Source organism: Scyliorhinus torazame, chromosome 17 (genome assembly GCF_047496885.1).
Source record: "Scyliorhinus torazame isolate Kashiwa2021f chromosome 17, sScyTor2.1, whole genome shotgun sequence".
Classification (NCBI taxonomy): domain Eukaryota; kingdom Metazoa; phylum Chordata; class Chondrichthyes; order Carcharhiniformes; family Scyliorhinidae; genus Scyliorhinus; species Scyliorhinus torazame.
Genome location: NC_092723.1, coordinates 146310569 through 146338422, shown reverse-complemented (window position 1 = coordinate 146338422; position 27854 = coordinate 146310569). Strand labels below are relative to the sequence as shown.

Genomic DNA, 27854 nt, shown 5'->3' with positions numbered 1-27854 from the left:
ATGGTCATTTTGTTCTTCGTGTTTTTCTCCAGACTATGACCCTTCTCAACTGAATGCCCAGCAGCAAGATTTCATAAACCAGCAAGCCTACCTCCTGGTGAGTTCTGGTGTGGTAACATTGAGTGATTTATAAAGAATGCTGAAAGGGGAGTCGATGGGAAGATGTGTTTGGTGGTGCCGGAATTAGCGAAGGACGATCCATGAAAATGGAGGCTAGTGAAGTGGAAAGTGAGTACAAGGGGAATGACATTGCGGTTCTGGGAGGGAGGGGAAAGGGGAAGAACAGAAGTGCAGGAAATGGGACTGAAATGGTCAAAGGCCAGGCTAGCCACAGAGCAGGTAGAGTCCTTGGTTGAGAAAAAAGGAAACCTATCAAAAGTACTATTTTGGAATGTTTCATCATCAGAACAAATGTGACAGACTGAGAAACTGGGAGAATGGATTGGAGCCCTTACAGGAAGAAAGGTGTTGGAAAGTGTAGGTGAGGTACAGTAGCTGTGGGAGTCAGTGAGTTTATAATGAATACTGTATTTGTTGATAGCCTATCCCCAGATATGGAGAACGAACAGCTGAAGAAGTGAAGAGCTCTAGATAGACCATGTGAAAGTTTAAGAGGGGTGGATATTGGAAACAAAGTCAATTAAATTTTCCAGTTTAGGGCGAGTGTAGGAAATGGCACCGCTACGGTTATCAATGTATCGGAGAAAAAGGTGAGGGAAACGACCACCACTAAACATATCTTCCCTTCCTTTTCAGTGTGCCCCTGTGACATCTAGGTCCCTGCTTCAATCTCCCTCATCACCATCTCCCTTCTTATAGAACATAGAACATAGAAAAATACATCACATAACAGGCCCTTTGGCCCACGATGTTGTGCCGAACCTTTGTCCTAGATTAATCATAGATTATCATAGAATTTACAGTGCAGAAGGAGGCCATTTGGCCCATCGTTTATGGTACCTTTCCATGCAAGCGCAGGTGATCTAACACCTGCCCTTTCACCTCCTCCCTCCCCACATTCCAATTGGGTACTCTAAATTTATTTTTTTTTAAGTTCAAGAAACAGCACCTCAGCTTTCGATTTGGCACTCTACTGCCTTCAGGGCTCAATATTGAGACCATCATTTCTTTTTTCTTTGCAGGTTGCAGTTTTAACCTAGTTTTCCCCTTGTTTTTGTCCACCAATGGCAGTTGTTCATCATTCCGCTATTCACAGCTCCTCGAGACAAATCGTGTGTTTCTTTACTTGTCCCATCAGCACTCACTTTGGCCCAGCACCAACACTTTTGTCATTTAATCTCTCCTGTCCTCCATCCTGTCACATACCTTCCCATTTGTTCTTTTTCCACCCTTCTCCCTTTCATTTGCTTAAAACCTATTACATTTTTAACTTTTCCAAGCTCTTACAAAAGGCCATCAACGTGAAATGTCAGATCTCCCTCCAAAGATTCTGCCTCACCTGCTGAGTTTTTCAGCATTTCCCCTCAATTTTTGTTCAACATTTAACATGGTCTGTGTTAGACATTGATAACAGGTGATAATATTTTTCAGCTCGAACCAGATGCTGTGATTTTTTTTCCCCCTCTTGTTTCCACTTATAGGCCCAGCAAATGACCATGCAGGCCATGGCCCTCCAACAGCAAATGACAAGTGCCAGCCTACCAGACTCCAGCCTGAGCCATCACCCCAACGCTGCCATGAAAGCCACCAACAGCACCCACAGTGCCCCAGTCACAGCACCCAAACCAAAAGTGGCCTTCCCCCGTCAGGTGAGTGCATTTGTACCTGAGAAATTTACTGCACGTCTTGGGGCCGATAACCTGTTGATGAATTCCAGGGTGGGATGTTTCACACAAGTTCAGACCACTGGCTTGAGAAAACCGATAATGAGTCAGAATTACAGAGATGTCACCAGGATCTGATTCTAAAACTTCCAGAATCATTGTGGCAGGAGCTCGTATAAACTTCTAATTCGTACAATGCCACTTAATAATAATAATAATAATAATAAAAATGAAAATCGCTTATTGTCACAAGTAGGCTTCAATGAAGTTACTGTGAAACGCCCCTAGTCACCACATTCCGGCGCCTGTTCAGGGAGGCCGGTATGGGAATTGAACCCGCGCTGCTGGCATTGTTCTGCATTATAAGCCAGCTGTTTAGCCCACTGTGCTAAACCAGCCCCGTTTGCTAACCCAGCCCCGTTAACCAGCCACTTCCTCGACTTGCAGTATCTGATCGTAGCTTCATTTTGCGAACCAATACCCAATCTTTTTTTTTTAAATAAATATTTTTATTCTCCTTTTTCACATTTTCTCCCGCATTCACACCCATCAACAATAAACAATAATCAGCAAGATATGTCAATCCCCATAATAACAACGATCCCATCCGCCCACCAACCCCCAAACCTCAGCCCGCATGTTTACATAAACAAATGACAAAAAGGAATCAGGGATTACCCGTAGTCACCCTTAATCTACACAGCCCCCCTCCCCCCCACCCACCCCCCACCCCCAACTAATGTTCGATGTTATCCAATTCTTGAAAGTGCATAATAAATAGTGCCCATGACTTGTAGAACCCCTCCGAACTTCCCCTCAGTTCGAACACCAATACCCAATCTATGCAATTATTAACCAACTAGCATATGAACGTTTGTTGCATCCTCTATGTGCCGTACATTTTTGTTTTCATTAAGTCTAGAGCTGTTAGTACTATGGACCAGAATAGTTTACTAAGTTTGAAACTGGGGGTGGGTTTCTCTGGTAGCCGATCCTGAAATCGCATTCGGCGATCGGCCGGAGAATTCCCATTCCCGACCAAATCGGGGACGGCGCTGCTTTTGCGATGCTCTGCCCCCTCCAAAGAGAGTGCGCCGCATCGACGACCACAGGATGTTGCCTGAGGCCCACCCCCCGGTGCGGCTCCACCCCCGAACGGCCGAATTCCCGACGGCGTGGGTCCCTCATGGTCTCATCCTTCGGAAACCCGGCGTGGCGGCTGTGGACTCAGTCCAGCGCCGTCACAGTCGGGGGAAGGGCCAATCCGTGGGCAGAGGGACTTTGCCAGGGGCTGGTGGCATTGTGGGGGGTAGTCCAGGGCACGCGAACCGGCCAAGGGGGGGGGGCACTATTTCACAAGCCGGGTCCGCGCGCGGCCGTCGCCATGTTGCGCGGCCGCTGCAGGCCGCCGCCATGCGCATACACGGCCATGGACCCAGCAATTCTCCAGGCCATATCGGCAGCTAGAGCTCTACGCTGCCTTGATGCTCGCCCCCAGCCAAACAGAGGATCGGTGTAAGTTTCATTTGTTTCTGTCGTAAAACGCCACCGTTCCCACGCCTGCGTGGGGACATAGCCTCAAAATCGGAGAATCCAGTCCCCTGTGTCCCCCATTAAGCACTTTAGAAGCATCTACTTTCCTCAGAAGAGTACCTTAGCCCCAATCTCTAACAGCACCCACCTTATTGCTGTGAAACTTCTAACTCGTACATTCAGTTGCCTTTGAAGTGTACACTAACTTGTACAATACCGAACAGTTTAGTGTCATTAGACCAATCGCACAAGAAACTTTTTGCAGCCATTTTATGGGGAGTTTAAAAAATTTTTTTTTTTCATTGGATTTTTAAATGTTTACAAATATCGCAACAAAGCAAAAGAAAAAAAAAAAAAAAATTGTCGATGCAGGATACAGTCAACAACACACGTATACATCATACCCAACACTACAAAAGAAAATTCACAAGTACCTCAGCACTAAGGGAGAATTACATTACACTTATAACCCACAACACAATCCAACCCCCATCCAGGCCCAAGACAGGACAGACAACAGTCATATGACTACAAAATTATAAAGAGGACCAGCAGCAACAGGTCCAAGTTATTCTCAGAGCCAGGATCTCCCATGAAAAAAGAGTAAAGACCAGACAGCGCTATCAGAGCCAACCCACCAGATCCCCGGTCTATAGCACACATGAAATGCCCAGCAACCAAAAGTGAATAAGCCACCCAACCACCAGGCAAACAACACCCCACCAAGGGAAAAGATCGAATAACCATAGGGCCTGAAATCTGAGTAAGGATATCCTCGGTCCCAGTCAGCAGGGAGAGTCCTACACAGAGAACAAAGGAGCCAGCAAGATGCGCCCCCCCCCCCCCCACCAAATGAGAGAGGGCCGGCCCACTCCCCCCACCCTCCTCCACCCCACCCATACCAAAGGACCCATCCCAGCAACCACAACCACCCAGTGAAAAAGTCAGCACCACCATGAAACGAACGGTGAAGTTGGACCTGCTCCTAATCAGCCAGAACACCGAGACCCAACCATCTAACACCTATGCCGAGGCAGAACTTCAAGTGACTCAAGAAATGCAGGATAAAAGCAAGTGCAAGGTGAGAGACACAATGGAAGAAACTCCTCTGGCATCTCACACAAAAAAAGAAGGAACTAGCACCATCATAAACAAATCGTATGGATAACAGGAAATCGGCATCCAATCCAGATCCCCACCTTCTTGAGAAACCGCCTGACACCAAAGAGAAGAGCCAACCATTCAAACCACAAGAGGACATTACTCCTGCCCCAGGGCATAGGAAGCAGAATATCTACTAGGCATAGCACTCAGCCCCTCCCAAAGTCTCCAGCTACCTGGAGGCCAAACCCAGCGCCTCCAAGTTCCCCCCACAGATGCCCTCAAGGGAGGGCAACCCCCCCAATCCACAGTGACAACAGGATCCCGACCATAGCGCCAGGCCTGGCCTAGCTTAGCGCTATCCAAAAGAATTCAGGAGAACATGGCCCTAGGGATCTCCCATACAACCCCATACCTACACCCTGCTGAGTATACACTAATCTAGTCCCAATCAAAGCAAGGTACTACTCCCACCTACACAAGAAGAGACGGGATAAACACTCTGGCTTTAGCCTGGAGGGACCCAAGAGCAGAGTATGAAGAACCATCAGGACTCCTACAAAATGGGTGTCCTGGGAGGGAGGGCCTGTTTCCAGCCCCCTCCCCCCGACATCCAAGAAGATGTCCTCAGGACCAGCACCATACTCACCCAGCTGAGAGAAGAACCCCTCAAGGAAGGGACACCCAACCAGATCATGGAAACCACTGCCATACAAAGGATACAGAAGGCCACCCTCATCTCCGGTTCCCAACCACGGAAACCAACTCCACTACAAACTGTTCAAAAACAGAACAGACACTCTATTTGTTCCAAAAGTATCAAAAACGGCCAAAGAGAGAGACCCATACTGGGATAAAAGACAAACTCAACCCGAAGGAAGAGTCATAAACAACCCAGTCCTCCCCAGGATAACAAGAGGTCTGCCTGGCCCAATAAGGAATACAGCACAGATTCTCAAACCCAAAACTAACAAAGAAACGCGCAAGACTGATTCGCTCTAACTTCCACCCCTTTCCCCATTCCGGCTCAGCTCAACTTCCCTTGAAACGAGATAGTGGGGGAACAACAAGGAACACTCCACCACAAGGATTATCAGATATTATAAGACCCAATACAGTTGGATTGAAACTGTGCACAAATCCCACATTCAATATTCATCTCAACATATGAACTTGCCAAATCAGAATAACCAATGGTACAGGCCATAAAACCCATATTACACATCTCCCTGTAGGGAATGAAAAAGACAACATCAAGCCAATAACAACGTCATCAGCAGGGAGCAATGTCCAGGATAACCTTTTAGTTTAGACGGGCAGCATGGTCAGTGCAGGCTTGGAGGGCCGAATGGCCTGTTCCTGTGCTGTACTTTTCTTTGTTCTTTGATAACAACTGAGTTACAGGATAATCCCCAGGATAAAGACTGAATCACGGACGCACAAAGGTCGCAGAGGCCAAGAATAAAACAGAATCAACGAGCACCCCTCAGACTCTGTCAAGGGTTCCAATGGTCAAAGTATGAAGCATCAATACTTCTACCATGCCGTCTCATCAGCACCCAGATGGCCGACAGCCCAGGCCCTGGCCAGGGCGGGGGTGGCGATTCAGCCTGTTCAGCCACCTCCAACACTCATGACCAGCATCAGGAACATGACGAAACAGGACCCGTGATCGGCAGGCCAAACTGACCCGGGGCCTCGAAGATAGGATATATTATGTGTAGGTGATCTTTGTGAGGGGTTTCCAGGATGGAAGCCGCAGTGATCACAAAGACACACAAAGCTTTTTTGAAGAACTAAACTAATTTACTTAACACTACTAAATTTGAGTTCGACACTTACTTTAAATAGCAAACATACATGTAATAATTAAACTACACTCACTAATCCTATCTCTATCTACTAGCTATAACTATTGTATCTTAACTAGGTCTGCAATACATTATGAATCTTGTCTTCTTCAGTTCCAATCTAATCTCTTTCCCCAAGCCTGAGAGCCAGTGCAATTTTTGTACTGTCCCTTAGCTCCCTCTAGTGGCTAGGCTTAACATAACATTAACTCTTCACATGCATTTGTATAATGTCACATTATGCTCCATCGAATCTGGTACGATACGCCCATCCTCCAAATCGAGATCCCCGAAACATGGCAAGAAATTCTCAAACTCACTCGGGGGAGTCTTCCACCACCTTGCATCAAGGACCAGCCCCCATCAGTGCACCCGTCCCGGTTTCTCTCTCTCTCTCTCTCTCTCAGTCTCTCTCTCTCAGTCTCTCTCTCTCTCTGTCTCTCTCTCTCTCTGTCTCTCTCTCTCTCTGTCTCTCTCTCTGTCTCTCTCTCTCTCTGTCTCTCTCTCTGTCTGTCTCTCTCTCTGTCTCTCTCTCTCTCAGTCTCTCTCTCTCAGTCTCTCTCTCTCAGTCTCTCTCTCTCAGTCTCTCTCTCTCAGTCTCAGTCTCTCTCTCTCTCTCAGTCTCTCTCTCTGTCTCTCTTTCTCTCAGTCTATCTCTCTCTCTCTCTCTCTCTCTCTCTTTCTCTCAGTCTCTCTCTCTCTCTCTCTCTCTCTCTCTCAGTCTCTCTCTCTCTCTCAGTCTCTCTCTCGATGGATGACAACCCATGCAGCAGTGTCCCGACACTGCAAAGGCGGGCTCGCACCAGGGACAGTGCTCTCTCTATTGCAAGAAGCGCATTGTGTGTCTCCACAGAAGTACACCGCAACTCTTGGAATTGAGCCCTGATAACCATTACCAGGGTCCCAGGTTCGATTCCCGGCTGGGTCACTGTCTGTGTGGACTCTGCACGTTCTCCCTGTGTCTGGGTGGGTTTCCTCCGGTTTCCTCGCGCAAGTCCCGAAAGACGTGCTGTTAGGTGAATTGGACATTCTGAATTCTCCCTCTGCATACCCGAACAGGCGCCGGAGTGTGGCGACTGGGGAATTTTCACAGTAACTTCATTACAGTGTTAATGTAAGCCCACTTGTGACAATAATAAAGACTTATTATTATATAGAATGTGCACTCAGATGAAAAGATGGATTAAAAGATAGCAGAGCCGGACCTTGTGAAAACGCAGCCCACACTTGTATCACGTGACCCCTATTTTTGGGAGTGTTTGAAACTCTCTGCTATCATCTGCCTAACCCCAGCTGTGCAAACACTGCCTGTTTCCTGACCTTTTGGAGAGTGTAGGAGGGTGTAAGAGGATGTAGGAGGTTCTGGGAAGGTTCCTATCTCTTCATGATTGTTTGGGAACTTGTAAGAACTTAATGACCATCAAAAAAAAGAAGTTGCATTTATGTATCATCTTTCACAACCTCAGGACACGTTTTACAGCCAAAGACATTTTGAAGCGGCGTCAATGCTGGAGAAAAGTGACAGCCAAATAGTACATGGCAAGATGCCACAAAGAGAAATGTGTGGTGACGAGCAGATTTTAGTGAAGTTGGGTGAGGGAATATTGGTCAGGACAGAAATGGGTAAGCTGCATTTCCTTGAAATAGTGGTTGTGGGATCTTTTGCATCAGCTGAGAATGAAGTCAGGGTCTCAATTGAACATCTCATCAAAAGGCAGTACAGAACTCCCTCAGTACTTCCCCTCTGTCATTGCTGTGCTCCCGCCCCACTGACAGTTCAGAGCTCCCTCAATGTTGCCCCTATGCCAACATACTGCCTCCTCTATACTGTCCCTCCAAACAATGCAACTATAGCTCAGTACTGCCCTTTCAACAATGTAGCACTCCCTCAGTGTTGCCTGTCTAACATTGTAGTGCTCCCTCAATACTGCCCCTCTAATAATGCAGCATTACCTTAGTAGTGCCGCTTTCTGATTGAGAGGTGGCAGTGCTACTCATTGAGCTATGGCTGACACTAGGAAGGAGTATTGTGTTTATTCATCATTTAGATTGGCTCATTGGATGTTGTTGACTGAATTGGTGCCTGGGGTGAGAGGGTTGTTCTATGAGGAAAGTGCTGACTAACATGGGTCTATATTCTCTGAAGTTTAGAAGAATGAGAGGCGGTCGCATTGAAACATCCAAGATTCTGAAGGGGCTTGACGGGGTTGATACTGAAATTGTTTCTCATGGCTGGGGAATCGAAAACACAGGCACACATCTCAGGTCAAGGGTCGATCATTTGGGACTGAGGTGAGGAGAAATCTCTTCACTCAGAGGTTGTGAATCTCTGAACTTCTCTACCCCAGAAGGCAGTGGCTGTTCCAATGTTGAGTATATTCAAGGCTGAGATAGATTTTTGGTCCTTCAGGTATGGGGAATAGGCAGAGAACTGGATTTGAAGCAAAAGATCAGTTATAATCATATTGCATGGCTGAGCTGGCTCGAGGGGCTACATTGTCTTTTCCTGTTGCTATTTCTTGAGTTCTAATTCTAGACTAGACAGCCATTGCAGTTGGAACATTATATTATCATCTGTTCTGTATTTTCTACAGACTAACGCTGCCAACAAAGACCCAGCCCAGTCGCTGATCTCCCACAATGCTGCCAAAGGGAAGCCACCTGTCAACAGGCCCAGTAAGTCATCCTCAGCATGAGGACTAGAACGCTGCATGACACCAGAGATAACCAGCTCAGTTACACTGCAGGCTGACATGAAGAGCAGAAAAATAAAAGCAAAATTCGGCTGATGCTGGAAATCGGAAGTAAAAATTCTATAGAAAGATCATTTCGATCTGAAACCTGACCCTGTTTCTCTCCACAGAGGCTGCCAGATCTGCTAAGTTTATTCAGCATTTTCTGTTTTTATTCTCATGATCAGAGGGGTCAGTTAGCTGTACCTGGGACAGAGAGACAACTGTACCTGGGACAGAGAGACAACTGTACCTGGAACAGAGACAACTGTACCTGGGACAGAGAGACAACTGTACCTGGAACAGAGACAACTGTACCTGGGACAGAGAGACAACTGTACCTGGAACAGAGACAACTGTACCTGGGACAGAGAGACAACTGTACCTGGAACAGAGACAACTGTACCTGGGACAGAGAGACAACTGTACCTGGAACAGAGACAACTGTACCTGGGACAGAGAGACAACTGTACCTGGGACAGAGAGACAACTGTACCTCGGACAGAGAGACAACTGTACCTGGGACAGAGAGACAACTGTACCTGAGACAGAGAGACAACTGTACCTGAGACAGAGAGACAACTGTACCTGGGACAGAGAGACAACTGTACCTGGCACAGAGAGAGAGGCGACTACCTGGGACGGAGAGAGAGACAACTCTACCCGGGACAGAGAGACAACTGTACCTGGAACAGAAAGACAACTGTACCTGGAACTGAGAGACAATTGTACCTGGAACAGAGAGACAAATGTACCTGGGACAGAGAGACAACTGTACCTGGGACAGAGAGAGAGGTGACTGTACCTGGGACAGAGAGACAAGTGTACCTGGGGCAGAGACAAGTAAACCTGGGACAGAGAGACTTCTGCACCTGGGACAGAGAGACAACTGTACCTGGGACAGAGGCAACTGTACCTGGGACAGAGAGACAACTGTATCTGGAACAGAGAGACAACTGTACCTAGGACAGAGACAACTGTACCTGGGACAGAGAGATAACTGTACCTGGGACAGAGAGACGACTGTACCTGGAAAGAGAGACGACTGCACCTGGGACAGAGAGGCGACTGTGCCTGGGACAGAGAGAGGTGTCTGTGCCTTGGACAGAGAGAGACGACTGTGCCTGGGACAGAGAGAGGCGACTGTGCCTGGGACAGAGAGAGGCGGCTATGCCTGGGACAGAGAGAGACGACTGTGCCTGGGACAGAGAGAGACGACTGTGCCTGGGACAGAGAGAGATGACTGTACCTGGGACAGGGAGAGACGACTGTGCCTGGGATAGAGAGAGACGACTGTGCCTGGGATAGGGCGAGACGACTGTGCCGTGGACAGAGAGACAACTGTGCCTGGGACAGAGAGAGACGACTGTGCCTGGGACAGAGAGAAACGACTGTGCCTGGGACAGGGAGAGACGACTGTGCCTGGGATAGAGAGAGACGACTGTGCCTGGGACAGAGAGAGACAACTGTGTCTGGGATAGAGAGAGACGACTGTGCCTGGGACAGAGAGAGAGACGACTGTGCCTGGGATAGAGAGAGACGACTGTGCCTGGGATAGGGAGAGATTACTGTGCCTGGGACAGAGAGAGACGACTGTGCCTGGGACAGAGAGAGACGACTGTGCCTGGGATAGAGAGAAACGACTGTGCCTGGGACAGGGAGAGACGACTGTGCCTGGGATAGAGAGAGACGACTGTGCCTGGGACAGAGAGAGACAACTGTGTCTGGGATAGAGAGAGACGACTGTGCCTGGGACAGAGAGAGAGACGACTGTGCCTGGGATAGAGAGAGACGACTGTGCCTGGGACAGAGAGAGACAACTGTGCCTGGGATAGGGAGAGATTACTGTGCCTGGGACAGAGAGAGACAACTGTGCCTGGCACAGAGGGAGTCGACTGTGCCTGGACAGAGAGAGACGACTGTGCCTGGGACAGAGAGAGGCGACTGTGTCTGGGAAAGAGAGACAACTGTGCCTGGGACAGAGAGAGATGACTGTGCCTGGGACGGACAGAGACGACTGTGCCTGGTACAGAGAGAGACGACTGTGCTTGGGACAGAGAGAGACGACTGTGCCTGGGATAGGGAGAGACGACTGTGCCTGGGATAGGGAGAGACGACTGTGCCTGGGAAAGAGAGAGACAACTGTGCCTGGGACAGAGAGAGGCGACTGTGCCTGGAATAGGAAGAGAGGACTGTGCCTGGGACAGAGAGAGACGACTGAGGCTGGGACAGAGAGAGACGACTGTGCCTGGGACAGAGAGAGGCGACTGTGTCTGGGAAAGAGAGACAACTGTGCCTGGGACAGAGAGAGATGACTGTGCCTGGGACGGACAGAGACGACTGTGCCTGGTACAGAGAGAGACGACTGTGCCTGGGACAGAGAGAGACGACTGTGCCTGGGACAGAAAAAGACGACTGAGGCTGGGACAGAGAGAGACGACTGTGCCTGGGATAGGGAGAGACACTGTGCCTGGGACAGAGAGAGACGACTGTGCCTGGGACAGAGAGAGACAACTGTGCCTGCGATAGAGAGAGACGACTGTGCCTGGGACAGAGAAAGATGACTGTGCCTGGAATAGGAAGAGAGGACTGTGCCTGGGACAGAGAGAGACAACTGTGCCTGGGATAGGGAGAGACACTGTGCCTGGGACAGAGAGAGATGACTGTGCCTGGGACAGAGAGAGACGACTGAGGCTGGGACAGAGAGAGACGACTGTGCCTGGGATAGGGAGAGACACTGTGCCTGGGACAGAGAGAGACGACTGTGCCTGGGACAGAGAGAGACAACTGTGCCTGCGATAGAGAGAGACGACTGTGCCTGGGACAGAGAGAGATGACTGTGCCTGGGACAGAGAGAGACGACTGTGCCTGGGACAGAGAGAGACAACTGTGCCTGGGATAGGGAGAGACACTGTGCCTGGGACAGAGAGAGATGACTGTGCCTGGGACAGAGAGAGACAACTGTGCCTGGGATAGAGAGAGATGACTGTGCCTGGGACAGTGAGAGAGACGACTGTGCCTGGGATAGAGAGAGACGACTGTGCCTGGGACTGAGAGAGATAGCTGTGCCTGGGACAGAGAGAGCCGACTGTGCCTGGGACAGAGAGAGATAGCTGTGCCTGGGATAGAGAGAGACGACTGTATAATACAGCACAATATACAATATATAATATTGACTGGAACCTCCTTAGTGCAAATGGTTTGGATGGAGCAGATTTTGTCAGGTGTGTGCAGGAAGGATTCCTGACTCAATATGTAGATAGGCCGATTAGGAGGGAGGCCATATTGGATTTGGTGCTCGGCATCGAACCAAGCCAGGTGTCAGATGTCTCGGTGGGAGAGCATTTCGATGACAGTGACCACACCTCCTTGACCTTTACCATAGTCATGGAGAGGGATAGGAACACACAGTATGGGAAGGTATTTAATTGGGGGAGGGGAAATTATACTGCCATTAGACAGGAGCTGAGGAGCATGAAGTGGGAACAATTGTTCTTGGGGAAAATGCACAACAGTAATGTGGGGGTTGTTTAAGGAGCACTTACTGCGAGTGCTGGATAGTTTTGTCCCACTGAGACGAGGAAGGAATGGTAAAGTGGAGGAGCCTTGGATGACAAGGGAAGTAGAGCTTCTAGTCAAGAGGAAGAAGGAAGCTTACGTCAGGTTGAGGAAGCAAGGATCTGACTCGCCTCTAGAGGGTTACAAGGTAGCCAGGAAGGAACTCAAAAATGGACTGAGGAGAGCTAGATGGGGGCATGTAAAAGCCCTGGCGGGAAGGATTAGGGAAAACCCCAAGGCGTTCTACACGTATGTGAGAAATAAGAGGATGATCAGAGTGAGAGTAGGGCCGATCAGGGATAGTGGAGGGAACATGTGCCCAGAGTCTGAGGAGATGGGGGAGGCCCTAAATGAATATTTTGCTTCAGTATTCACTAGAGAGAGGGACCTTGTTGCTCATGAGAACAGTGTGAACCAGGTTAATAGACTCAAACAGGTTGATGTTGAGAAGGAGGATGTGCTGGAGATTTTGAAAAGCATCAGGATTGATAAGTCCCGTGGGCCTGACGGGATATACCCAAGGTTTCTACGGGAAACGAGGGAGGAGATTGATGCGCCGTTGGCGATGATCTTTGCGTCCTCACTCCACTAGAGTAATACCGGATGATTGGAGGAAGGCGAATGTTGTTCCCCTGTTCAAGAAATGGAATAGGGAAATCCCTGGGAATTACAGACCCATCAGTCTTACGTCTATGGTGAGCAAAATATTGGAAAGGATTCTGAGAGATAGGATTAATGATTATTTAGAAAAACATAGTCAGCATGGCTTTGTGAGGGGCAGGCCATGCCTCACAAGCCTTGTTGAATTCTTTGAGGATGTGATGAGACACATTGATGAAGGTTGGGCAGTGGATGTGGTGTATATGGATTTCAGTAAGGCATTTGATAAGGTTCCCCATGGTAGGCTCATTCAGAATGTTAGGGGGTATGGGATACAGGGAAATTTGGATGTCTGGATACAGAATTGGCTGGCCGAAAGATGACAGCGAGTGGTAGTGGATGGAAAGTATTCCGCCTGGAGGTCGGTGACCATTGGTGTCCCGCAAGGATCTGGCTGGGACCTCTGCTCTTTGTGCTTTTTATAAATGACTTGGATGAGGAAGTGGAAGGGTGGATTAGTAAGTTTGCCGATGACACGAAGGTTGGGGGAATTGTAGATATAGAACATAGAACGATACAGCGCAGTACAGGCCCTTCGGCCCACGATGTTGCACCGAAACAAAAGCCATCTAACCTACACTATGCCATTATCATCCATATGTTTATCCAATAAACTTTTAAATGCCCTCAATGTTGGCGAGTTCACTACTGTAGCAGGTAGGGCATTCCATGGCCTCACTACTCTTTGCGTAAAGAACCTACCTCTGACCTCTGTCCTATATCTATTACCCCTCAGTTTAAAGCTATGCCCCCTCGTGCCAGCCATTTCCATCCACGGGAGAAGGCTCTCACTGTCCACCCTATCTAACCCCCTGATCATTTTGTATGCCTCTATTAAGTCTCCTCTTAACCTTCTCTCCCAACGAAAACAACCTCAAGTCCATCAGCCTTTCCTCATAAGATTTTCCCTCCATACCAGGCAACATCCTGGTAAATCTCCTCTGCACCCTCTCCAAAGCCTCCACGTCCTTCCTATAATGCGGTGACCAGGACTGTACGCAATACTCCAAATGCGGCCGTACCAGAGTTCTGTACAGCTGCAACATGACCTCCTGACTCCGGAACTCAATCCCTCTACCAATAAAGGCCAACACTCCATAGGCCTTCTTCACAACCCTATCAACCTGGGTGGCAACTTTCAGGGATCTATGTACATGGACACCTAGATCCCTCTGCTCAACCACACTTCCAAGAACTTTACCATTAGCCAAATATTCCGCATTCCTGTTATTCCTTCCAAAGTGAATCACCTCACACTTCTCTACATTAAACTCCATTTGCCACCTCTCAGCCCAGCTCTGCAGCTTATCTATATCCCTCTGTAACCTGCTACATCCTTCCACACTATCGACAACACCACCGACTTTAGTATCGTCTGCAAATTTACTCACCCACCCTTCTGCGTCTTCCTCTAGGTCATTGATAAAAATGACAAACAGCAACGGCCCCAGAACAGATCCTTGTGGTACTCCACTTGTAACTGAACTCCATTCTGAACATTTCCCATCAACCACCACCCTCTGTCTTCTTTCAGCTAGCCAATTTCTGATCCACATCTCTAAATCACCCTCAATCCCCAGCCTCCGTATTTTCTGCAATAGCCTACCGTGGGGAACCTTATCAAACGCTTTGCTGAAATCCATATACACCACATCAACTGCTCTACCCTCGTCTACCTGTTCAGTCACCTTCTCAAAGAACTCGATAAGGTTTGTGAGGCATGACCTACCCTTCACAAAGCCATGCTGACTATCCCTGATCATATTATTCCTATCTAGATGATTATAAATCTTGTCTCTTATAATCCCCTCCAAGACTTTACCCACTACAGACGTAAGGCTCACTGGTCTATAGTTGCCGGGGTTGTCTCTGCTCCCCTTTTTGAACAAAGGGACCACATTTGCTATCCTCCAGTCCTCTGGCACTATTCCTGTAGCCAATGATGACATAAAAATCAAAGCCAAAGGTCCAGCAATCTCTTCCCTGGCCTCCCAGAGAATCCTAGGATAAATCCCATCAGGACCCGGGGACTTATCTATTTTCAGCCTGTCCAGAATTGCCAACACCTCTTCCCTACGTACCTCAATGCCATCTATTCTATTAGCCTGGGTCTCAGCATTCTCCTCCACGACATTATCTTTTTCCTGAGTGAATACTGATGAAAAATATTCATTTAGTATCTCGCCTATCTCTTCAGACTCCACACACAACTTCCCATCCCGGTCCTTGACTGGTCCTACTCTTTCCCTAGTCATTCGCTTATTCCTGACATTTCACAGCAATAAAACGTCTAACACTTAAACTCAATCCCCCTGTTAATGAAAGCCAAGTTAGTATTGAGGGTTGTTGCAGGTTACAACAGGACATTGACAGGGTGCACAGAACTGGGCTGAGAAGTGGCAGTTGGAGTTCAACCTTGATAAATGTGAAATGATTCATTTTGGAAGGTCGAATTTGAATGCTGAATACAGGGTTAAAGGCAGGATTCTAGGAATTGTGGAGGAACATAGGGATCTTGGGGTCCACGTACATAGATCCCTCAAAGTTGCCACACAGGTTGATAGGGTTGTTAAGAAGGTGTATGGTGTGTTGGCTTTCATTAACAGGGGGATTGAGTTTAAGTGTTAGACGTTTTATTGCTGTGGAATGAAGAGTCTAAAGTTCTTGTTCCTTTTCACCAAACACCATTTATTTCACTTCCACAGCCTCTGCACAAAACTCTTAACAACACACCACCTCCAGAGGCCACCTGAAGCCCCTTTACATATCAGTGTGAATTAATGGATACTTAACATAAATGAGACAACTAATTGCAATGTCTCTTAACCCATTACTTAACATTTAAGGGCCGTGAGGTTTTGCTGCAGCTTTATAAAACCCGAGATAGGCCACACTTGGAATATTGTGTCCAGTTCTGGTCGCCTCATTATAGGAAGGGTGTGGATGCTTTGGAGAGGGTACAGAGGAGATTTATCAGGATGCTGCCTGGACTGGAGGGCATGTCTTATGAAGAAAGGTTGAGGGAGCTAGGGCTTTTCTCACTGGAGCGAAGAAGGCAGAGAAGTGACTTCATTGAGGTGTACAAGTTGATGAGAGGCATGGATAGAGTGGATAGTCAGAGACTTTTCTCCAGGGCAGATATGGCTGTCACGAGGGGACATAATTTTAAGGTGATTGGAGGAAGGTATAAGGGAAATATCAGAGATCGGTTCTTTACACAGAGAGCGGTGGGTGTGTGGAATGCACTGCCAGCAGAGGTGGTGGAGTCAGAGTCATTCGGGACATTTAAGCGATTCTTATTCAGGCACATGGACAGCAGTAAATTGAAGGGGTGTAGGTTAGGTCGATCTTAGGTTAGGATAAATGGTCGGCACAGCATCGTGGGTGGAAGGGCCTGTACTGTTCTATGTTCTATATCACCTGATCTAGGACCTGAAGCTGCTTCAGCTTAGCACTGGCGGCCTGCAGATCTGTAGTCTTGACCCACTGGTGCAATAGTAGCAGTGCAGGAAGCTGGTGCAATGTGACATCTAACTCTAACCCTATGGAAATTGCCTGTTAGTTGTTAAATAAAGTGGTGTCCACTCTGGCATCAGCATGGCAGGGCGTGACTCTGAAGTGTGGAATAGCGGGGTTGAGTTTAGGAAGACTAGACACTTTTCCTGTAGGGAGAGATATTTTGTACTGTGTTGGCATATGTGTGAACTCGCGGGATGATGTAAGCAGGCCAGGCACATCTTTTTTTATTTAACTTCATCAGGAATTAGTTGGATTCAAAAAGGCCTCTGCCCCTCAGGACTCAATCGTATGTGCAGTGTAAATCCTACGTACGTAATCCCAGGTAACCCTTCAAGCCTTTAACCCCTGCCCTTCTGATCTCTATCCCTCAGTTTCTCTGACCCCTTTTACCTAAGATAACCCCAGGGCAAGACAAACATGGTGGGACCTGGCATAAATGCTATTGTGCCCTATTAATTGGCCCCACTGTATTTTCTGAGCTGGGGGCTCAGAATGGAAGATGTTCTGTTTCTTGGAACTAATACTCCTAAATGGGATAAGTTCATTGAAAAAAATCCAGCACGTCTCTTTTTGAATCGGTCCCCTTTAGGGGTGATGCAGTGATTTCTGTCCACAGTACAGCAGAATTGTTCCCAAGCCTATTTTTCCATACAAGACCAATTGGAAAGTCACAGAGTGGACCAGATAAATCCTTGTTGCATTGTTCCTGCCCATCCCGGGAGAGGAATTCTGGAACCACCTTCATTCAGTGCCAACTAAGTTTGGAATTTCACCAGTTGAATCTGGGATTTTTAAATTACAGCACAGGTTAGTGCCTCGATGCTGATGTACTGCATCATTTCCAATGTTGGAAATTTGTTCCAAGTAATGCCACAAACAATTGTTGTATTAATTCTTCCCCTGAAATACAGGTGCTGCACAAACCCCAAAGCTCAATGTTGCAACACAAGACCCTATCCGTCACACCACACTCAATTCCGAGCACTTTCCAGAGCCAACGCACAACATTAAGGATATCATCAAGCAATACGAGCAGCCGGCAACTCCGAGGAAAACTGGGACAGTCAGGTAAAACTGAGTGTACCATGCCGATTGTAGGCCTCAAAGAGGCTTGGGCGGCAGGATGTGGGTTTGCAACCATGATAGGGCAATTTAGAACGAGAGGTCACAGATATAGGTTAAGAGGCGGTAGATTTGGGGAACAGGTGGGGAGGTGGATTTGAGACCAGGAAGAGATCAGCCATGATCTGATCGAATGGTGGAGCAGGCTCGAGGGGCTGAATTACCTACTCCTGCTCCTAATTCCTATGTTCCTATTACAAGAGTGGGCATTACCTCTGTGAACCCAAACTATAGGGGATAAATGCCAGCAAAAACCTTGGGGATGCTTGGCGATGGTTACATTGACAGGTTTTGCAAAATGATAGGGCCTGGGAAGAAATTTGGCCCACTGGTATTCTGTGCAATGGGAACAACGGGACAGTGGTTTAATCATTGGAATTCTGTGCAACGCGACAGAGATTTGATCCTGGAGCTGACAGAATTCCCAAACACATCTGTAGTTTCCCAGTAAAACACAATAAGTGACGCATGACTGAAGATTGTAATAAACTCAGTGTGTGGAAAAGGTTGAACCCTTATGTTTCCTTGCTGCCAGAAAAGAAGCTGGGAAGGTGTTCGCCAAGAAAATGGACCCTCATGAAGAGGCTATGTTTATCTTGAAAGGACAGAAAATGCCACATGTCTCCCAGGTAACATAACATCATTAATGATTAGTTGCAGTCTGGAACTTTATTTTACACAGCTGGTGGCTTTTTGAAGCTTAATGCTGACATTAGTGGGCAGATCAGGTGAGTGTTCTGTTCAAATTGAAAACTAGAAAAATAATGGGCATGAAAGCTTGCAAACAGCCATTCTCTGCCCACTTTATATTCCCATGGGATCCCTGGTGCTCCCATTGAGGGAGTGGGCAGAGCCCGTGGCTGAAGAACAAGAGGCAGGAGCAGGACTGCCAGCCACTTGACAGCTGGCAGTGGTCATGTGTCTGAACCAGCTGAGGTCGGTCAATCACATGAGGACACGTTTAAAAAGGACGGCCTTACTCAGTAAAATGTACAAAATAACATTCTGCTGCAAAAGAACATGTTGCCTGAGAGCCACACAGCTGTGAATAGGTTTAGCAGCTAATGGTTCATTGCTATTGTGGGGGACTTACTTTATAGTTTGGCAACTGCTTGTAACTCCAAAGGTTACAAAAAGTCAGAAGGAAATGACTGTCTTCCTTAAAATGTTTTTTGTTTCCTGTCTGTCGCTGGTTTTTACATTTTTTTAAGTCAGTCGTGACAGTTTAGGTATGATGCAGGCACAAGGTATGAGATTTTTATATGACTAGATCAGGACCTCAGGAATCAGCAAATCTTTCACGGGCACTTGCAGTCCATGTCCATCAGAAATGGTGGGAGGCCTGGGGGTTAGGCCTCAAGATTCCTGGATACTTGTATGGGAAACAAAATATTATTCATCTCGAGTGTGGCTCCAAATACCATTGGGATGTGACCACGAGCTTCCTCAATGCCCATTCTGGGTCCACCAGGTGGCTGTTACACCAAGAGACAGGCACACTAACCCACCTGGGGGTATCAGTTTCACCTTAACCCCGCAAGGAACCCTACAACTTCATGGAGGATTAATGGGACGGGGATTGTCCCACAGGGACTGCAGCGGGTCAAGAAGGCAGCTCACCACCACCTTCTCAAGGGCAATTACGGATGGACAATAAATGCTGGCCTGACCCATCCCATAAGTGATTTTTTTTTTTAAATGGGGCAATTGCTGGTGCTGGGCTTCCAATAGGATAGATGATGCTCCCCCAGCCCAATTCCCCCCAAACTCCCCCACCCAACCTCCTTCCCACTCCTCCACCTCTCCCCCACACCCCAACTAACTGGGTGGGATGCCACATGTCACAGTGTGATAGTGGGCTGATAGGAAAAGCTTGGACAGAATTATGATCCGCATCAGGCTACTCCTTTGAGTAGCTGTTCTGATGGAGGGGGGGGAAGGGAAATTTGGGAAAATAGAATTGGCAAAGATTGTTTCTTATTGTTTCTATTTTGCTGAAACAGAAACCAGCGGCGCCCGCACCGTCACAGGAAAAGAGTTCCAAAGAAACTGTTGCCATGGTGAAGCCTGTCAGTGGCATGACACAGAAGAGCAGCACTCGACCTGTGCCAGCTGCCTCTGCCAGGCACCCTGTGTTCTCGGGAGGTCAGTGACAGGCTACAGCTCCATTCGCTTTAAATAAAGTCATCATGCATCCTGATCCCCTGCGGTTTAGAATGACACAGCCCCTGATTATCCACACACAGCATGTTGTGTGACATGAAACCTCACAATGAAGGATGGACTGGTTGTAGAACTCAGTCAGTGGGTGATGTCGAGCCAATTCCTATTCCATTCAGTTTCCAATCAGAGTAATGCTGAGCTCACTAGTTAAAAGTTATGAAATGTAACCAGGCCTGCACATGGAATTAACTGAATTGGGATGTTTTTTCTTTGTTAAAGGCATATATATTTGTTGTACCACCTTCTCTATTAAGAAACTAAAATTCTTGTCCAGAGGATGCACTTGATATACTCTAAGCTGTGTCTCATCATGCTTGGGTGTCATATTTAAATATCACTTATACAAATAATTAATACATATACCTGACCTTCCAGTCCTCTCTGGGTTATGCGACACAGGCAAATATAAAAGAAAAATACAAATATAAAGTATGAATTTCTATAGATATGTAACTAAGAAAAGAGTTAACATAGTGGAATAGTAGTGGTCTGCTGTACCTTGGATACACACTGCAGTAGAGAGGACTGTAAGCTGCAGGAAGAGGAAGGTGACGACCACACTGTATCTTTGGAAGAGGAGCCTGATGTGGGCAGTGCCCCTGCAGCCCCACACCTAGCTGCCAGACATGTCTGAGGAAGCCTCATACATGCACAATTCAGCTCTGAGGCTGTGTAGTCATGTGGTTCACCAATGCTAAACGCACTGCCCATGCCAATACCACCCCACCACTCCTCCAAACCCTACAACCACCATCAAATACAAAGTATTCCCACAATCAATAGCCCTTACATTTCACTGGCATTCAATGCTCACCTACGCCTATTGTATCATTTACCGCAAAGCTGATGAGCACTTGTCAATCTTGCCCTCAACGTCCGCAAAACTAAGGAGCTGGTCATTGACTTCAGGAAGCGAAGTATTGTACACACCCCTGACTGCATCAATGGTGCCAAGGTGGAGATATTTGACAGCTTCAAATTCCTAGGTGTGCCCATCACCAACAATCTGTTGTGGTCCACCCACGTCGACACTACGACCAAGAAAGCACAACACCACCTATACTTCCTCAGGAAACTAAGGAAATTCAGCATGTCCACATTGACTCTTACCAACTTTTACAGATGCACCTTAGAAAGTATCCTATCTGGCTGCATCACAGCCTGGTATGGCAACTGCTCGGCCCAAGACTGTAAGAACGTATGGAGAGTTGTGAACACAGCCCATTTGTATTGATGTATATCCTATGTTTTTTCATGTATGGACCAATCTTTCTGGACTGTACGCAGAACAATACTTTTCACTGTACCTCGATACACGTGACAATAAATCTAACCCAAATCGGGCGAGAAGCAGCATTGGAGATGACTGAAGAAAGGAGATTTGATATAAAGATTATAGTGCAGAAGTATTTACAGTTAATTTGGTACATTAACACACTTCTAAACACCCAAGTGAAACTACAGTTTTACTTTTCCCATTTCTTCCACCTGGTGTTACCCTTGCAGCTTCAGAGCTTTAACCAAACTGCTTTGTTCTCCAGCTCTAATCAGCTGTTCTTGGCCATTGTCTTCTGGGTTTTGGAGCTTATGTGACCCTGCTAAAGACTGCCCACCTGCACCTGTGCAGGGACAGACCTGGTCATTGGGACAAGAGTCAGTATGTGGGGCTCGGACTGAGGGAGGGGCAACGGGGAAAAGAGTGGGAGTACTTGTGCAGAATCCCTACTTCAATGTGCCCTTTCGCCAGCTCCCCTCTCATGGCCTACTCTCATGTCCCTGCCAGTCACGAGTTGGAGAGCACTTTGCTGCACTTCAGATAGGCACGGAATAGTCAACGTGAGGCTTTCCTCCGTCCTGGTTAAACTGGCAGACTGACCGTACAGGCCATTTGTCAGGGCCAGCAAACATTTTGTTTCCTCCCATGTCTGATTCTCCATGTAAGTAACCACCCTTTCCATGGAGGTGAACATAAGATTAAATGCGTGAGATAACCGGGGCGGTTCAGCATTAAGCCTCCATTATTACAGTTGCTGTCTTATGTCCTGACAATGATAGCATGGATCCATTCTGATTCCTGCTGGAATCCCTTTGAATAGTGAGGCTTGAACAGTCAGGTAAGGGTCGTGATCATGCCTGCCTGCTCCAATTGTCTGCACGCTGGTGCAAGCAGGTCCATCAGTTACAATTCTGTCCAAAGGGCAACATTGCTTGAATATATATTGTAAATCGTTCTGCTTCTCTTTGTGTCCATTTAACCATTCAAAAGCCCAATTGTTGTGAGGTGCAAACAGGCATGAATTGGTCAGAATGTGTTGTGGCATCTTGCACATTGGAATGAGCTTGCCTGTGAATGAAGAGGTGTAAAATGGGCTGCCATTTTGTTTAGCACAAGGCTAAATCGCTGGCTTTGATTGCAGACCAAGGTAGGCCAGCAGCACGGTTCTATTCCCGTACCAGCCTTCCCGAACAGGCGCCGGAATGTGGCGACTAGGGGCTTTTCACAGTAACTTCACTTGGAGCCTACTTGTGACAATAAGCTATTTTCATTTTCATTTCATTTCATTTCACACTGAGCTTGTGTGTGTGTATATGTATAAAACGGGTTCTGTGTGCATCACTGTGACACGGCCTGAGTGATGTGAAGGTGTTAAATTGAGCAAGTTCTTCCTTTCTGTCTTCCACTTGCACCTCCCAGCCTCGGTTTCTCGGGAGCTGACAGGAGAAGACGAGAAGATCCAGACACAGCTGCATGGGCAGCCCTGCGAGGGATATTTCACCTATAGCAAAATGCCCTGTGACATCTACATCCGCAAAGAGGTACCAGGACCTGGGTAGTCGTAGCACTCCAGAAAATTAACAAAAGCTGACAACAGCCACAAACATTGCCCTCCGTCTAATAACTCATGAAGATGGGAGGTACGCAGTGGGACTGGAGGAAAGCATAAACTCACTTGCAGCTATATCCAGTCTAAGGCCGCTCTCAGACCCTGAAGCATATGAGGGACAGAATCTGTATGGTGGGCTGGGAGGGGGCTCGAGGGGCAAGGAGTGGACTCGTAGAGCTGCAATTGAGACTTGGGTGGGGGTGGGGAGGAAGGGAGCATGGGCAAGATTTGGGCTCCAGGGGACTCGAGTGGTTGGCCGCAGGGAAGTGGGAATGGACCATGTGGGACTGGGATTGGGTCACATAGGACTGGGATTGGGCCGCAGGGAATTGGGAATGGACCGCATGGGACTGGGAATGGGCCACATGGTGCTGGGAATGGACTTGTATGCAGAGAACTGCCCGTTATCTCCCCTGTTGCCACCAGACTGCAATCAGTGTTTCTAAACAAGTCACAGCTCAGGCAAAATATGCTCAGTTGAAGTGGTGTTATGTGAGACTACATTTACTGGGCACATTCCTGTGCTCAGTCATTTAGTAAAGGCAGCGATATAGGCTCCTGTTCGTTCCTCTTCATATTGTATTTTTTTCCCCTGCTTCAGGTGTTTTACCCTAAGGACTCTTTCCACAGCCCTGTCATACTGGATCTTATTTTCAAACAGGTAAGAAAACGAATGGAATCCCAGTTTCCTTAAACATAGGACATTGAATTTTGAGCAATCTCTCTGAGGTCTGGGCCTCCCTGTCTGGATTGGCTCAGTATGTCTGATCCCAAGTTCGAGTCTGACTTACGCTAGTGCTTGTGTGCGGTGGTATCTTTTGGATGTATTTATTATTTTCTCTGTCTCCCTGTACCGGTACAGTTTTTAATACTCCGCCCCGAGATATACACTACCAACTTGGAAAATTTTGTTCTGTTTGTCACAGGTCAAGTTTGGGTTTTCGAGAGCAGCTAACATATATTACATATCTAAACTCTAGTTGTGTTTAATTTTATGTAAACAAACGGATCTATTGTTTGGGAATTTCCTGCAAGACCCTGCATTTTTGTACAAGAGGGGTTTCAGAGCCCTTTGATGAGGATTATTCACATACCGGCAGCTTCTGCGTTCTTCAACTTTCCCTCCCCTTCTCCTCTCAATCTAGACGCTCAATTACTATGTAGCTCTCGGCAAGATATAATATTTGAGCATAAGATATCTTTCTTGATTTAGGTGATTTTGTGATGATTAAATTTTTAATTTCCTGCACTCTGCAGCTACTTTATTGGGTGGGAAGCTTTTTTCTTTTTAAACCAGCTTTTAATCAACCCCACCTGCTATCTGGCTACCCGTCTTCACGAGGATTTGTTCACCCGAAGCTTGGCTGTTTCACTGTAGTTCTTAAAGCATTTAGAATTCCAATAGATGATTAATAACTATAATTGCGCCGCCCGCTATGTGAGAAAAGAGCCTGCGGTAACGTCTTGGATATTGTGAGGTGACATCAAAATTCATAAGGATGTTGGCAAAGTGTTAAAACAGAAAATAGTCATTCTGTTATGAAACAATGGATTAAATTCTATTTTAGAAACTAAGCAGGAATCAGAGCCCCAGCTCTCAGAGTGTTTCTGGTCAATTTTTGGGCCTTAAGTTTTATTTTAAAATTGCAAAACCAAATGCAAAGGCATGGCTAAAAACCATTTGCGGATCGTAACTATGACTAATCTCATCCTCTTCTCAATTACTGTTGGGATATACAAGTCAAATTTTGCTTCTCCTCTGAGATTATTTTACACTCCTGTCACCACCAATTGCTACCCAGCACTGAAACAGCTAAAGGCAGCTCAGAATCAAGATCAAAACTAAACTTGTTGGATGTAAAAGAGGTAGATGCATCCCCATCAATGCTATTCTCTAACTGTGATGTGGCGATGCCGGCGTTGGACTGGGGTGAGCACAGTAAGAAGTCTTACAACACCAGGTTAAAATCCAACAGGTTTGTTTCAAACACTAGCTTTCGGAGCACTGCTCTGAAACTGCACCTGAGGAAGGAGCCGTGCTCCGAAAGCTAGTGTTTGAAACAAACCTGTTGGATTTTAACCTGGTGTTGTAAGACTTCTTACTATTCTCTAACTGGCCAGTAGGAGGTGCAAGTGAATATAGAGTCCAGGTAAGTCTGACTTAGATCAGTGGAAAATTCAGTATCAAAGCTCAGCATTAACCTCCGAGTGGAACAACAGGAAACCGGGAAGGCGGTGGCGTCGTGGTATTGTCACTGGACTAGTAATCCAGAGACCTAAGGTAATGTTCTGTGGTCACGAGTTTGAATCCCACCGTGGCAAATGCTGAAATTTGAATTCAATAAAAATCTGGAATTAAAAGTCGAATGATGACAATGAAACCATTGCCGATTGTCGTAAAAACCCACCTGGTTCACTAATGTCATTCAGGGAAGGAAATCTGTCATCCTTACCCGGTCTGGCCTACATGTGACTCCAGACCCACGATGAGGTTGACTCTTAACTGCCCCCCAACTCCCCACTGAAATGGCATCGCAAGCCACTCAGTTCAAGGGCAATTAGGGATAGGTAACAAATACTGGTCAGTGGCGCCCACATCCCAAGAACGAATAAAAAGATGCACACACATTACAAGAGTAAACAGATACCCAATAATGAAACGTGTTGTTTGGTGAATTGGACATTCTAAATTCTCCCTCTCTGTACCCGAACAGGCGCCGGAATGTGGCGACTAGGGGGTTTTCACAGTAACTTGATTACAGTGTTAATGTAAGCCTACTTGTGATAATAAAGATTATTTTAAAAAAAGACTGGGGACACCTGGAGGAGTTTGGTTGTTTTTATAGAATAACAAATACCTAGTAGTGAGTTACAGGCTGGGAACAAATCAAAAGGTTCTGAAATTTGTATCTAGAATACAAGATAACCTGGAGTGAGTTACAGTCTCTCGTATAACTGAGAAGATTAGCGGATACCGAGGATTGAGTTACAGGCTGGGAACAAATTTGGGAGTTTATATCAGGAATACCCCCTTTCCTTGATGTGCTAGTTGAGAAATTCTCGAAATGGTTCTCCACTACTGTTTACTGTAAACCTATCTTCACCAGTCAATGTGTGCCTTGAGATTCGTACAGCTCCACGTACTGTAAGCTTGGTCTAGCTATGTGCTCACCTACAAGTTTGATGTAGAAATTGAGCACATCAAAGCTATTCCATGGGACAATGGCTATCTTGATCAGTTCATCGTTCACTGTGTATAACATAAACTCACAACTGGCCCAATGCCTGCCACCTTCGGATTTGAAAAGTGCCCAGTCTCTCTTAAATTACCTTAGAAAGGCAGAGTATGTCCAAAATTTGAACAACAGGTTAAAGAAGCAATTTTGCACTACTACTGTGCAGTGGCTATGCAAGTGTATTTTTCCTTACAGATGATGCCTTTGGTCCAAAAATAAGTTGTGCCTATGAATCTTGGTGCTGGTGCAATGCCAAATTCATAGGCTGTATGTTCCAGCGATTAGCAGATCAAATCAAACAGCATGTTCCTTTGGTTCTTTGTAATAGTTAGAGTACAGATTGTATTCAACCAGCCTAAGTTTGCAAAGCCCAAAACAAAATGTCGACTGTTCGATGTGACTCTGTGATTGAGCAGTCCTTTTCTCCTGCAGTCTAAATCGTTTTGATCGTTTGAAATTTGGCATTCTTATTTTTTATTTATTCATTCATGGGATGTGAGCATTGTTGACGCGGCCAGCATTTATTCCCCATCCCTAATTGTCCTTGAGAAGGCGGTGGTTAACCGCCTTCTTGAGCCGCTGCAGTCCATGTGGTGTAGGTACAGCCACAGTGCTGTTCGGAACAGAGTTCCAGGATTTTGACACCATGACAGTGAATGAACAGTTATATATTTCCAAATCAGGATGGTGAGTAATTTGGGGAACTTCCAGGTGGAGGTGTTCCCATGCATCTGCTGCTCTTGTCCTTCAAGATGTTAGAGGTTATAGGTTTGGAACGTGCTGTTGAAGGAGCCTTGGTGTGTTGCTGAAGTGCATCTTGTAGATGCTACACATGGCTGCCACTGTTCGGCGGTGGTAGAGGGAGTGAATGCTTGTGGATGGGGTGACAGTCAAGTGGGCTGCTTTGTCCTGGATAGTGTCAAGCTTCTTGAGTTGTTGAAGCTGCATGAATCCAGAAAAGTGGAAAGTATTCCATTACACTCCTGACTTGTGCCTTGTAGGTTGTGGATAGGCTTTGGGGGGGGGGGGGGTCAGAAGATGAGTTACTCGCAGCAGGATTCCTTACCTCTGACCTGCTCTTGTAGTCACAGTATGTATATGGCTAATCCAGTTCAGTCTCTGGTCAATGGTAGCCCCAGGATATTGATAGTGGGCGATTCAGCATTGGTAATGCAATTGAATATCAAGGCGCAGTGCTTAAATTCTCCCTTGTTGGAGATGGTCATTGCCTGGCATTTGTGTGGCGTGAATGTTACTTACCAACCTCTTGTTTGTCCTGATGAGTGCAAGATGAAAAGCTTCAGCTGCATGTATTCAGCAACATTCAAATTCTGTACCACCAATCGACCAGAGAATAATAGATATTTAGGAGTGAGCTAAAGAGGAGGATCTAACTGGGGCTTTTGGGGATTGCTTTATTCTTGTGGAGGTATTGTGTAGCTTCCTAATAATTTTTTGTTTGATATTCCTTTAATTCTGTTAAGATCGTGAATGACACATTCTCTGAAACTTGTGTGAGGCTGAACAAAGAGGAGCAGATGATGATGAAGTCTTTCCTAGGTTGGTATTCCAAACTCTGCTGGGATTGGGTGGAGGGGCTGGGTGGCTATTGAGCAGAGAAGAAGGGGGGAAAATTAGCAGCACAGAGAAG

The 27854-nt window shown here is 46.9% G+C and overlaps 1 protein-coding gene across 1 annotated transcript in view; it reads left to right on the top strand.

Moving 5' to 3' along the window:
* Positions 1–27854, top strand: part of myo15aa (myosin XVAa) — a 198675-nt gene that overhangs the window by 96639 nt on the left and 74182 nt on the right. The window contains exons 34-42 of the mRNA XM_072481241.1: positions 33–97; positions 1602–1769; positions 8863–8944; positions 17649–17805; positions 18395–18488; positions 19863–20004; positions 22778–22899; positions 23569–23628; positions 27688–27763. Of these exons, the coding sequence (XP_072337342.1) occupies positions 33–97; positions 1602–1769; positions 8863–8944; positions 17649–17805; positions 18395–18488; positions 19863–20004; positions 22778–22899; positions 23569–23628; positions 27688–27763 (966 nt within the window). The remainder of the gene's footprint in view (positions 1–32; positions 98–1601; positions 1770–8862; positions 8945–17648; positions 17806–18394; positions 18489–19862; positions 20005–22777; positions 22900–23568; positions 23629–27687; positions 27764–27854) is intronic.